This window comes from Myotis daubentonii, chromosome 4 (genome assembly GCF_963259705.1).
Source record: "Myotis daubentonii chromosome 4, mMyoDau2.1, whole genome shotgun sequence".
Lineage (NCBI taxonomy): Eukaryota > Metazoa > Chordata > Mammalia > Chiroptera > Vespertilionidae > Myotis > Myotis daubentonii.
The window spans coordinates 109,172,822-109,187,013 of NC_081843.1; the positions used below are offsets into that span (position 1 = coordinate 109,172,822).

The 14,192-nt window shown below is 41.2% G+C and overlaps 1 protein-coding gene across 1 annotated transcript in view; it reads left to right on the forward strand.

Annotated features, from left to right (window-relative positions):
• C9 (complement C9) overlaps positions 1-14,192 on the forward strand; it is a 34,860-nt gene that overhangs the window by 8,918 nt on the left and 11,750 nt on the right. Inside the window, 6 exon segments of the mRNA XM_059694890.1 lie at positions 249-298; positions 301-353; positions 750-894; positions 1,146-1,293; positions 8,831-8,969; positions 12,676-12,984. Coding sequence (XP_059550873.1) covers positions 249-298; positions 301-353; positions 750-894; positions 1,146-1,293; positions 8,831-8,969; positions 12,676-12,984 — 844 coding nt within the window.

Sequence of the window (14,192 nt, forward strand, 5' to 3'; positions counted from 1 at the left end):
CCATCGTCCTCATTTTTGTTGTTGCTAGGTTGAAAGTTAAATTACAATTCAGTACAAAAATTAAACAAAAAATATGAGTTGAAAATACAAAATGGTATGTGATCAAGTGATTGCGTAATGAGAGACATAATAAAAGGCAAGCAGTATGATTTGGAAAGGGAAATAGTCAATAAATTAAACTGCCTTGTGAAGACTTCTTGGAAACAGGCATGCCTAAGGGCCATAGGTTGACATGTTTGTTGTCTTAGTTCTTACCCAGAGCCAGGACAAAGCACCGGCACTCCATCGCCCATAGACTGCGACTAAGCACCTGGAGCGAATGGTCGCCATGTGACCCTTGCCTAAAACAAAAGGTAAGCCTCCAATGCTCTTCCCTGCTGACGTCCCAGATGGGAGCTATATTGCCAGCATCTCGGGGGAAATGACTATAAGGCAGGGAGCTTCCAACCAAGTTGCAAACTGAGAAGAAAAGACAAACATGTAAATGCATGTGGGTCACCTTGCTGGGTGATCTGAATGCTGCATGCACACTGAATGAGTGTCATGAGGAACCATCTTTCGTAGCAGAGACTTCGGTCCTAGAATGTGTGATGTTCCTTTAAATAACGTTAGTGACTGCTTTTACGGCCCCCATCTGAAAATCATAGGCTCATGTGGGTTTGGAGGGCTGCAGTGGTATGGGTGCAACTTCAGATCATAATACCGTTTTGGAATGAGAAATTTTAATGTTTCCAACTGGTTGTGTGCAGTTTCGTTCAAGGAGCGTTGTGGTCTTTGGACAATTTAATGGGCAAAGGTGCTTGGCCAGTCTGGGAGACCGACAACACTGTGTGCCCACTGAGAACTGTGAAGATGCGGATGGTGACTGTGGAAATGACTTTCAATGTGGTACAGGTAATCCTTGTGCTCTGGCTGCTCATGACGGGTTTCTGCTTGCACTTTTGGGTGAAAATAAAGAAACACATGTCTAAGCGCTCGTATTTCCAAGTGTGAGAGGGGCTCCCAAATGGCCATCTATATATTCTGTGCATTCGGTAGTCAAATGTATGTGTGCCCTGCCCGCCAGCGTGAAATTGCACCTGAGACCTTTGGAGGGAGAAATGTTGGCATCAGACGCACAGTGTCTCTCCTGATTCTCATTGCAGGCAGGTGCATAAAGAGGCGGCTTCTGTGCAATGGGGATAATGACTGCGGAGACTATTCAGATGAGGACGATTGTGAAAATGACCCCCGTACGCCCTGCCGTGACAAAGTGGTGGAAGAGTCCGAGATGGGGCGAACAGCTGGCTACGGGTCAGTACTCCACTTGAATGTTCTGGAAGAAGATGAGTGAAAATAACCTCCATCTCTCCTGCATGCTAAAGTGGTACAGGGCATTCATTGGCAGGAAGAATAGCCTGTGGGGCTCTATTCTGCTTGAATTATGTTTGAGCTTGAAAGAGGGTAGGTGCTGAATAAGTATCTGAAGGACAGACTTCCTGACCTCAGCGGGTGTCTGTAGAAGGGACTAGGTTATCACAACATGTGATGATGACTTCTGAGTCCAGTAGAAAATAAAATACCTAATTTATGAACCTCTGGAAAACCATGGCAATGTTGAAATGACATGTTAGCATTTAAAATCGAATTGCACGTAGTAGGTCTGGGAATTCCATTCAAATGTTTGAATTACCAGGAAAACTATCTTCCATTGGGCCTTCTCCTGGATCTGAACCTGGTTAGAAATTCTCAGGAGGCTCCAGCATTCTGGAGTTGACCCAGGAGGAATAGGACAGAGAAAACCATTCTAATGACAACTAATGATGGTGTTGAGACTATGGTTCTCATTACAGAGCTGAATTTCACTCACTTTCCATATAAAATATCTTGTAGGTAAACTCTGATGAAAAGTCTTGGGCAGTTTAGGACCCAGAGTTATGCAGAATAAGGTAGATACCATTTGCAGAGATCTGTGTTCTGGGAGTTGGGGAAATGATACCGGCCTGAGCTGCTATTCAGTTCTGTTCCTGTAGTCAGAGGACATCCCACGGATGTCCAGAGCATAGTCTCCATGCATTGTTCTGAGCAGTAAAGATACTCTGGGTTGCTTTGTTGTCAAATGATCCTCAACAGAGACATCGCTCCTCCCCATCCAATTGTATATGACAGAGATGGCACCTGGCTCTCTTTCATCCCCTGAAAGCAATGTGTCTCTTCATCCTTATAATTCCAGTGTCTGGTTTATAGTAGGTGCTTAACAAATACCGCTGGGTGGATACAAAGCTGACTAAATTAACAAATGAAAATAAGTGCTCTCTAAAATATTTTCTTTTTTTTTTAATTGAATCTTTATTGTTCAGATTATTACATTTGTTCCTCTTTATTTTCACCCCCATCCTCCCAGCTCCCACCCCACCCTCCACCCTCACTCCCCACCCACTGTCCTCATCCATAGGTGCACGATTTTTGTCCAGTCTCTTTCCGCATCTCCCACACCCCTTTCCCCCCCAAGAATAGTCAGTCCATTCCCTTTCTATGTCCCTGATTCTATTATGATCACCAGATTATTTATTCACTTGATTCTTAGATTCACTTGTTGATAGATGCATATTTGTTGTTCATAATTTGTATCTTTACCTTTTTCTTCTTCCTCTTTTCATATAATGCTGGTTTGGTGGTGATGAACTCCTTTAGCTTTTCCTTATCTGTGAAGCTCTTTATCTGACCTTCCGTTCTGAATGATAGCTTTGCTGGATAAAGTAATCTTGGTTGTAGGTTCTTGGTATTCATCACTTTGAATATTTCTTGCCATTCCCTTCTGGCCTGCAAAGTTTCTGTTGAGAAATCAGCTGACAGTCGTATGGGTATTCCCTTGTAGGTAACTGGGTTTCTTTCTCTTGCTGCTTTTAAGATTCTCTCTTTGTCTTTTGCTCTTGGCATTTTAATGATGATGTGTCTTGGTGTGGTCCTCTTTGGATTCCTTTTGTTTGGGGTTCTCTGCGCTTCCTGGACCTGTAACTCTATTTCTTTCACCAGGTGGGGGAAGTTTTCTGTCATTATTTCTTCAAATAGGTTTTCAATATCTTGCTCTCCCTCATCTTCTGGCACCCCTATAATTCTGATGTTGGTGCGCTTGAAGCTGTCCCAGAGGCTCCTTACACTATCTTCGTATTTTTGGATTCTTTTTTCATTTTGCTTTTCCGGTTGGGTGTTTTTTGCTTCTTCGCATTTCGAATCTTTGACTTGATTCTTGCGCTCCTCTGGTCTGTTGTTGGGTGTCTGTATAATATTCTTTATTTCAGTCAGTGTATGCTTAATTTCTAGTTGGTTCTTTATCACAACATCGAGGGTCTCATTAGATTTCTTGAGGATCTCACTACATTTATCGGTGGCTTCTAGACAGTTCTTAAGAGACCTTAAAAGTGTGGTTCTGAACTCAATATCCTCCATTGACAGTTTTGTCCTGTTTCTTTGTCTCCGCATTTTTTATGCTTTCTTGGTACACCCCCAAGTGGTCTTTGTGCGCAGTCTTGTTGCCTTTAAGCCTTGATTGATGTCGGCAATACCGGGGGTGATTTGACCTCCGGGCTAACTGGCTATGAGAGTCAGCTGTGTCTGCAGTGGGAGAGCTTCTGTGCTGGATCTCTAGGGCGGTGCTAATCTAGCGTTTGCCTGAGGCTATCAGGCAAATGGTTCTGTGCAGGGCTTGGGCGGGGCGGGTCCCCCGGGATCTACAGGGCGGGCGGAGCGAGCAGTTATGGCTGCTCTCAGTTCCTTCCCCAGGGGCTCTGCCTCTCAGAGTCCCAGCAATGGCTGCAAACCTCGGAGAGAAAGCTGCCTTCGAGTTCCTACGGAAGCTAGACAGTCCCGCTTCTCCCGTTTGAGTCTGGGTCCCCAGAGACTCGCCCGGATCTGGAGCTCAGAGTCTGAAACTCCCTCCTGATTGAAAACAACAACCGCGCCCTCCGCCACCAGCCCACTCCGCGCACGCACTCCACACCTGAGTATTTCACTTCAGCACTGCGCCTCCTCTGAGTCTCGGTATGATATTCTCTTTCCTCCTAGTTGTAGAATTTCCACTCAGCCAGCCTTCCTGTGGTTCTGGATGATGTCTGTTCTGTCCTTTAGTTATATCTCTGAAGTGGTTGTTCGAAGGCAGCAATCTCCGGCGTTAACCTATGCCGCCATCTTGGTTTCCCCTCGCTCTCTAAAATATTTTCAATTGGCATCAGGTAAGACAGAAACTGAGTCCCTAGCAAGACATTCAGGTTCAGGACTCCAGTCCTGGAAATGGAGAGGAAAGAAGGGAGCAATGGTAAGAGCAAGGTTAATAGCGGGACTAAGGTAGTGATTCTCAGCCAGAGGTGACAAGTGGCAGTGTCTGAAGGCCATTTCGATGGTCACAACTGTTGGGTGTTAGGATGGGGGCTTTTGGGAGTGATATCCAGTCGGCAGAGGCCCTACAATACACAGGACAGCCAGACCCCAAATATCAGTAGTACTGAGGTTGAGAATCCCTACACTAAGAAACTGGATGGTTCCTGAGACTTCTGTTAACATGGAGATGTCGTCTCTCTCTAAGTCGGAGGAAACTTCCACATCTTCAATCACAGAAGAGAAAAATTCCAGAATAATAAGCCAGGCACCAGATGAAGCATTTCATATCTCTTTTATTCGCTTTATAAAAACTTGCCAAGCAGGCAGCATTCAAATATCACTCACAGAGCCTTTGGCCCTAAGCCTAAAGGTAGGAATTTTGAATCTAATGGATGGTCTAGGGTTCCAAACTCAGCAGGCCCTCTTAATAATTGGCGGAAATGGTATGGGAGTCAGCCAAAACCTCATAACCAGATCACTGCATGCTCCAGTGAGTTCTGACTCTTCCTGATGCTTTCCTCAGGGAGAGACTGGGAGTGGTGAAAGCCTAATATTACTTTATTTTGCTTTCCACGGGATCCAAGAAACAGTTTTCTCCCTAATCTAAATAAAAAGGCTTGAAGCAGGGAATGACATATGTTATGTATTCTCACTTCATGCAAATTTACATCGTGTCTTATAGGAAAAGGCTACAGAAATCTTGGACCATTTAGCTGAAAAACAATTATTTATAATTCTTTGGTTTCCTTTGTTCGGGGAAAAGATAATTTGTTATATTGCATTTGCCAAGGAGTTTCACATTGAGGTATCCCAGAGAGCTGGCTGGGGCTCCTTAAATACCTCATGCTTTACCACAGTCAGGGGTGATGACAGGGAACATAAACCTTTATTTTTCCACCATGCCACTTACCTTTTTCTTCTCCCCACATGGCCATTTCCGCAGCATCACTGCTCCTACATCACTACAAAGCCCACACGTTGACACCCTAACTTCAAACAAAACTAATGTTAGACAATGAAACTCAAGCATTATTTATTACCTAAATATTTGAATTAAGAATGTAGAAGAGTAATATACATTAGTAATTCATATTAAGAGGAGGATTCAAAATAACATTCTTTATTATATTTATTATATTCTTCCATATGATTAATATTACATATTTATTTACTATACATCTCCATTACTCTAACACAGAGCTATGGCACTATATTGATCTAGAGCAGGGGTCCTCAAACTATGGCCCGCGGGCCACATGCAAATACAAATATTGTATTTGTTCCCGTTTTGCTTTTTTACTTCAAAATAAGATATGTGCAGTGTGCAAAGGAATTTGTTCATAGTTTTTTTTTAAACTATAGTCCAGCCCTCCAACGGTCTGAGGGACAGTGAACTGGCCCCCTGTTTAAAAAGTTTGAGGACCCCTGATCTAGAGGAACTAGACATAAACATTCTAACCATAACAACATTCTTATAAGTTGCTCCTACACTGTCCAGTCTCGAAAACTTCAACAAGTCTTATCAACAGTCATATCCAGTCAGGTTATTTTACACATGAAAGTCATAAGTACTCATAATAATTAATTTAGGCTTTTTTTTTTTTTTTTACATTTGAAGGATTTATTTATTTATTTATTTATTTATTTATTTAGACTCACATTTAAATTCTTATGTCAGGAGAATTGACTTGCACAAATGTTTCGGCCTCTTGTCTTATAGGCGTCTGAGATTCTTCAGAAATGTTTAGGAAAATCCCCAACCCATCTTGCATTCATTGAAAAATACATAAATCCAAACCAGCTGCAAATGATATACAACATGCAAGGGATTACTTTTTCTGTGTGATCTAAGAAGAACACCACTTCGGTGGAGGGAGTTTCTCTTCAGATCACCTGGTAGACTGGACTGCCCGTGGTTCTAGATGCAGGTGTGAAAACAGGCATCTCTAAGTCTGCCAAAGAACACATGTCTTTTTATTTCCCAGGCAATGACATTCGATCCGTGAGAGGTTTTCATGTTTCTTGGCAGAAAGAAATTGGCTTATTCTAGACTAGACTGGCTGTCTCTGTCGTAGTGGAACCAAGTCAAAAGTTTTGAAACATTTCTTCCTTAGCTGTGCTTTTGGACCATGGAGCAGCTTCGTTGTAACTTTCCAGATGAATCCAGTCAACTTTCTGATCTGTAAATCGATAACCTTCAAACCGGGATTTGGGTACCATGGCGTACAAAAGGGTTTTCCAAGGGGGAGGGAGACTAGTACATTTTAAGATAATAGTTTCCTCAACTGTTACTTATTTCATCAATCTAACTCTTGGTAAATTCTCAATTCTTTATGTACATATTTGTCATAAAATTGGTAAGCTTAATGACTCTGTGGCATTCCAGTTGTCAAGCCCATTCTCCTTGCTCACCTCCCCTTTTACAATCATCCAACTCCCATCACCCATTTCACATTTTATAATGGGGTGGAAAAAACAACTCCAAACGTTAACACTCAATTGGACTCTATCTAGCACTTTGTAAGTCAAGTGGTCTCCAATTCTTATTAGTAGCAACATTAAAAATATCCTAATCAATTATCAGATAATGGATTATAAAAGTGATTTTTGATGAGAGAGTAGCATGTTATGAAAGAAAAGTCTTGGCCTAAAACTCAGAAGATCAAAGAACTGCCCTATGCAGTTTGGCTCAGTGTATGGAGTGCCAACCCATGGACTGAAGGGTCCTGAGTTCAATTTTGGCCCAAGGGCACATACCTCAGTTGCAGGATCAGTTCCCAGCCCTAGTCAGGGCTTGTGTGGGAGGCAACCAATCAATGTGTCTTTCACATCAATGGTTCTCTCTGTCTCTCCCCTCCCTTCCACTCTCTCTAAAAGAAAAAAAAAAAAAAAGATTAAAGAACTGACTGACATTGCTATGGCAACCTTTCTACTATTCTCTACTTTTTTATGTCAGTCAAGTTTCTTGACATTTACCTCTATAAAAATAAAGTGATAATAAAATTGATACTGAGCCTTGTCTGTTTTCTAGCAAAGCAACAAGTAATATTCATCCATGAAGTGAGAAATGGTTCATGTTAGCTATATGGTCAGCCTTGAGCAAGATATTCCTGGATTAGTTTCTTAGTTTGCCTTCCACTAACTTTGAGCTATACTGTTAATTTTCTTTGTAGATTCAAAGCTTATTAAGAATGTGCTGTTTATATAAAGATGTTGTTTTTAACTAATCCACTTGCAGTAGGATAACCTTTTAATTATTATTATTTATTATTTTTGCATTAGCAATGGGTTCATAATAAGCCATCCATACCCTTTGATAAAACGCTCTTGGAACCATTGTCTGAACCTGTAAGCCAGCTCATGGAAGTTGGGAATGTGGTCTAGAGAAAGGGAAGAGTTCATGCTCTTGTGCCAACCTAAGTATAGGTATGAGGCTCAACCCCACGTGGGCCTCCTTGGCCCGGGATCATTTATTCCAGGTACAGCTTAGACAGCAATGACTGTTCCTCCAGTTAACAAAGGTGAACTTCACAAAGAATGAACTGCTTCCTGTTCGTTGTTTTTCGGTGTACAAATCAAACTTGACTTTTTAAAAGCTAGACAGGATTCCTATTTCTAAATTCTAGTTTGCCAAATGAAAATCTTTTTCTGTGAGAAAAAAGTAGAACTTCTGAGAATGCCTTGCCAGGATGCTGAAATTTGGGGGTTCCTCTTGGAAACATAGAAATAATAATATAAACCTGGAGGGAATGAGGTTCTTGATAGGCAGTGAGACAACTGGAGGAAAAGGCTTAGGTTAAAAGAGAATGTGGAGTGGAAGAGCCCCCATGGTGATTCACAAGTTAAAAATTACATGTATATGTTATACTGCCCCCCTGCGGTGCTGTGTTCTCAAATAATTTAAATATGTGAATTACAGCATTGGCTCTTAGTTCACTAAGGGAGGTTAGCTAAGAGTTACAGCGATGAAGTTAAGACTCTAGGCTCCAGATTTATTGCATTTCTTTATTTAATATATTTGTATTGATTTCAGAGAGAAAGGGAGAGGTAGAGAGAGATAGAAACATCAATGATTAGAGAGAATCATGTATCGGCTGCCTCCTGCACACCCCACACTGGGGATCGAGCCCACAACCCAGGAACCTGCCCTGACTGTGAATCGAAGAACCATGACCTCCTGGTTCATAGGTTGATGCTCAACCACTGAGCCATGCCAGCTGGGCTATTGCCTTCCTTTCATTGTGCTCTCCACAGTGTCCTAGTTGCCTAAAAATCTACACGGCCTATGAGGTATGCTGTCTGCCAGAAACATAGAGCAGAGGTGAACGGGCTCTTGCTTCTGTTCCTGAATATATCCCACATATATTAGGTGATGAGGACATGAGCAGAAGCTCTCTCTTTTCCCCGCTACAGAAGGCTGCCTTGCACTCGCTTCTGGAATCTCCCTACCTGATGTCCCTGTGTTCATCCTCAGGATCAACATCTTAGGGATGGTTCCCCTAACCACGCCCTTCGACAATGAGTTCTACAATGGACTGTGTGACCGCGTTCGGGACGGAAACACTTTGACCTACTACCGTAAACCCTGGAATGTGGCTACTCTGGTCTATGAAGTAAGTCTCCCCAGAAGAAAACACATTGTTCCCCTCTTAGTTGAAAGCTGTTTCAATAAGTCCAATACTAAATAATGTGAAAAATTCAGTAGAACAAGAATTTAATGTAAATATAAGATTGGCTTAAAGAAGAGGATTTATATCTTGGATCTCTTTAGAAAATATACAGTCATCTATAATCAACCTTCAGTAACATGGGCCTGCCTAGTGATAAGAGTTTTGGCAAATACCTAGACTCCATAAAAAGGATCATCTAAGGTTCTGATAAAACTGAAAACTTAATTAGTGCTACTTTAACTGCTGAGTACACTACTTCCATGCTATTTAAGGTTGGTTTTTTGCTAGCCTATTAATGAAAACTTTTCGCTTGTTTTCCTTCACTATTCCCTTTTGTAAAGCCTGCTTGATTAATGTGAGTGGCTATTTTCACTTACCTAAAACCCCCCTGGCTCTTGTGAAACTATTTCTCAAAGTAATTTTTACTTTACAAAATGCCACTCCAAACTCACCACCTCCCTGAATTCTTTTGGACCATCTACAAATTGGACCCATTCAAAGGATTAATATTTACCACCTTTAGCTGTACCTTCTTTGGTCTAAGCAAGATCTAATAAAGAATATAATTAGCTTATTCTAAACCACGAGCTAAAATCTGTTTCTTTCAATAGTCCCATTGGTGACAAAGTCCTTTTTTATTGTTGTCTCTCCTACCAGTTTGAGAAACATATATACTTTTTAAAAAGTGTAGTTAAGAGTCCTTTTATTTCTATCAATGTTGGAAATCAATCCCTACCCATTGTAGTCTAAAAGATCATGTTCTCCCATGAATGCTAAAAGTTGTAATGTCTGGACTGTTTGGCATTTTTCTCACATGTGACCACATTGTCATACTTTTTGTTCCTGTAATTTCAGAAGAGAATCAGTTTCCCACAAATCTCAGGGAACATTTTGAATTATTGATCTTTCTCCATCTTGCCAGGTGTACCCTCTTTAAAAGCACATTTTTTTGGAAGGAAAAGTGATAACCTTTTTAGAAAGTATTATATGTTCTACTTTCTTAAAAACAATATACAAAGATAAGGTAACCTTTGTCATTGCTGATGGAAGAAGGGTTGTTGTGTTTTATTTCATTTTATTTTGTTAGTTCTCAAGTATACATCATACACTTTTCTTGTCTTAGTTACTATAACCAAACTCTTAGCTTCCCTATAGAGGTAGTAACTGGTGAGGGCCAGAAAGTTGCGCAGGACAGATCTTAAAGCTACATTTGGAGAGTAAGCCCCCTGTTTTTCCTTATGTACAACCCTGGGCACAGATGTGCTTCCTCATTCAGAATGTTTTGAGTTTTACAAGGGAGATGTGGTCTTTCCATGTATATTACTTACACCCCCTCCCCCAGTGGAGTTAGGAGAGGCATTCTATAATCAAGCATATCAATCTTTCCACAGAAGAACGAACCCATGTTCACACAAAGTGGGAGAAATGAAGACCATAAATAACTACTTATAAGTTCAGATCAGATTAATTCATCCAAATGAGTTTTGGCATCAAGGTTATAAAAAGCAGGTAGGGATTGTGGACCTGAATATTTATTTGGTGCCATCGGAGGAAGAGTGCTGAGGGAATTGTTATAAGGCTTGCTAAAGTCCCCCATTCAAGGGTGCTACTCCTGTTGGTGCCCCCCTTATTCTAATCATTATGGCCTTAGAAAATGCATAGCTGAGCTTGTTTGCAGTCAATAAATATTGGTTATATTGGATCTGCTTATTAAATTGAATAAATATTTATGAGCATCTACTATGTGCCAGTCAATTTACTAACTAGTGACTCTATAGTAGCATTTGGATAAGACATACATGGTCCCTGACTCCCCCCTGGAGTTTACCATCTGAAGGCCTATTAAATAAGCAATTATAAAAGGGGAGGAGTTTTCATTTTGTTTTATTTTAAAAGAAGAGTCATGAAAACTTATAGAAAATGGATTTGTTCATCTGTGGGGTCAGGAAAGTCCTCTCTAATGTTTAAGTTAAGATTTGAAATAGGTGTAAGAACTAAGCAGGGCAAGGGGTAAAATGGGCATATGTGTGAGAGAATGGGTATCAGTATGCAATGTTGGTGTTATGGGAGGATGGGCAGGTTGTATTAGAGAACATTCTAGAAAGTATAAAAGAGCCCTGTGGTGGGAAGACGTATAGGCTGTAGAAAGCCTGAGTACAGTAAAGAGAGATTAACTTGGAATAAGTCTAGTTCAGACTTTATCTTCCAGGCAGAGGGAATACTGAAATATGTTAAGCAGGGAACTAACTTGGTTAGGTTACTCTTCCCCCTTCCACTGAATAATTTTCCCAGCATGCCTTGTTTTAAAGAAAATTACATGCATTTTTGTCTTTCTCCACTAGATGGTAACTTTAGGTTTCCTGTCTTTGTTTGTTCAGTCTCCTGTACCAAAGACAGAGTAACTTAGAAACCACAGAAATGTATTTCTCACAGTCCTGGAGGCTGGAAGTTTGAGATAAAATTGCTAGCATGCTCACGTTAGGACCCTCTTCTAGGTCACAGATCTCTTTCTGTGTTTGCACATGATGGAAGGGCAGGGAGCTGTGTGGGGCTACTTTTATAAGAGCACTAATCCTACTCATGAAGGCACCTCTTTAAGGCCCCACCTCCTACTACCATTACATTGAGCATTAGGATTTTAACATATGGGTGGGGTGGGGGTAGAACATTCCAACCCTGTGCAGAACAGTTCGCCCAGTGCATGCTACTGAATCTAATCTATGCCACTGACAAGAGATGGGTGTCTCCTTCCCAGACGAGTGTTACAAGGACCTCTGGAAAGAGCTTAGCCATTGAGAGTAACAATCTTCCCATTGATACCTGAGCATAGACGTCTTGGCAAAGAATGTTTTGATCGAAAGTTTTAATTTTTAAGTAGGTTGTTTAGTTCCGGATTTATTTTTCCATGCAAAAAAATGAATGTGGGGGTGGGGGAGCAATCAAAGTGTCCAACAGCTCGATAGATTATGCAAGGAAAAATGCTCCCTCCCCACATTCCCATTTACAGTTGTCCTTCTCAAGGGCAGACTCTCTCTCTATGGTTTGTCTATCTTTCCAATAATTTTCCATGAGTAAATTGTATTGGTTTTTATTAATTTTACAGGCAGTAGCATGTAAAGGTGACAAGGCAGTTCAAGTCTCAAGTCCCAGCCTCTCTACTTAAATTAATTAACATGTGCAAAATACACAAAATAGGTTCTGGCCCATAAGCCATCCAGAAGTGTTAGCTTTTATCATTTCTTATTTTCTTTTTTTTATACACAAGTGGAAGTATATTGTGCATCTGTTATGGAACTTGCTTTTAAATTATTAATATATTAACTTTTGAAAGCTTGCTATGTTCTAAAACTTCCATTTGCATTATTTAATTGAATCCTCACAACCACCTTTGGGCTAGCTGTGGTGAGCATCTCTGTTTCACAGACTAGGAGTCAGACTGGGCAGACAGAGGTTATTGTAATGTCCTCCAAGACATTACAATATTATTATCAATTGTATTTGAACCCCAGCAATCTCATCTCAGGGCCTTTACTTTCACTTCCTTTAAAGGCTCTACTGCCTTTCAAATAATTATGGGGGAGGGGGTCTTTGTTTATTTTGGATGGTTTTTGTATGCTGTTTATAACAACACTTTGTTATTCTCATTTAGACCAGAGTTGGTAAAAATTTAAGAACTGAACATTATGAAGAACAGTTTAAAGCATTCCAATCAGTCATTCGAGAGTCAACATCAAACTTTAATGCAGATATATCTCTAAAATACACACCAACTGAAAAACTTGGGAAGCATAAAAATCTTCCTGAGAAAGGGCCATCGCAAAGTGGACGTGACAATCCTTCTACAGGAGAAGACTCCCTCGCGCCTGGTGCTTCCCTGCAAAGTGCTGGTGGCTCGTTCCGATTTAGGTATTCCAAAAATGAAACTTACCAACGGTTTTTGTCATATTCTTCTAAGAAGGTAAGACTGAACACTTCATATAGAGAATGTAATGGGATATTTTTCAAACTAACCAAACCCCCTCTTTTAAGTTTACATGTGTAGAGCCCATAAGAGAGAGAAAGAATTAATACTCAACAAATCCTCCAGTAAGTTACCAAAATGTCAGGAAGAAGAATGGTAACTGGAGAAAAATGCCATATAGGATCTTTAGTAATAGTAAGAGATGTTTGCTGGTAGTAGACAGAGAACAAATGTATTAAGAACTCAGAGCATACTTTTTGACTGAGATTATAATAATAGACTTCTCAATTTATGCTAGTACTATCTTCAGGCTCCTGTAACAACATACCAGAGACAGAGTAACTTAGAAACAAATTACTGCATACTTTGGTAATTCATTGCAATGCCTAAGATATTGACCATGTACTTACTATAAAGTGTGTCTCTAAAGTTATAAATGCCATAAAATTGTACACATTGCATATCAAATTAGTCTGTTTACTTTGTAATCATACCTTTAATTTTAGATTTTGAAAATGTGTTTGTCTTTAATATTTAAGCCAGGTTTCAAAGTTTGTGTCATTATCCAGGTGACAGGCTGGAGTGCAATGGCTTGGCTGGCCTGGGCCTCCCTCTTTCTTTGCTGCGGGGGGGGGGGGGGGCGCAAGGCCAGCCCTGTGAGGGGCAGTCTGCCTACCTGATCACCCCTAACTGCTCGCCTGCCTACCTGATCACCCCTAACTGCTTGCTGGGGGGTGGGGTAATATACTTTCTATAATCAGCATGATACTTATAAAATGCTCATTCTTCCTTTATGGATATCACAATCATCTATTTAGATACCCTTCTCCCACTTTTAGTACTTATGCCTAATGATATAATCCTATATAATAAAAGGCCAGAGGCGTCACAACCTGAACGACCAGAGACCAGACCACCACAGCCCCGTGCAGAGCTGGCCCTGCCCCCAAGCAAGTGATTAGGGGCAATCAGGCAGGCAGGCAGAGTGGTTAGGGGTGATCAGGTAGGCAGACCAGCAGTTAGGAGTGATCAGGTAGGCAGGCAAGTGGTTAGGGGTGATCAGGTAGGCAGATGGCCCCTCCCAGGGCTGGCCCCGCCCCCCAGCAAAGAAAGAGGGAGGCCCAGACCAGCCAAGCCATTGCACTCCAGCCTATCGCCTGTAGAGGGAGGCCACCAGTGGCAGGGGAGGGCGGGCAGTGCTGCAC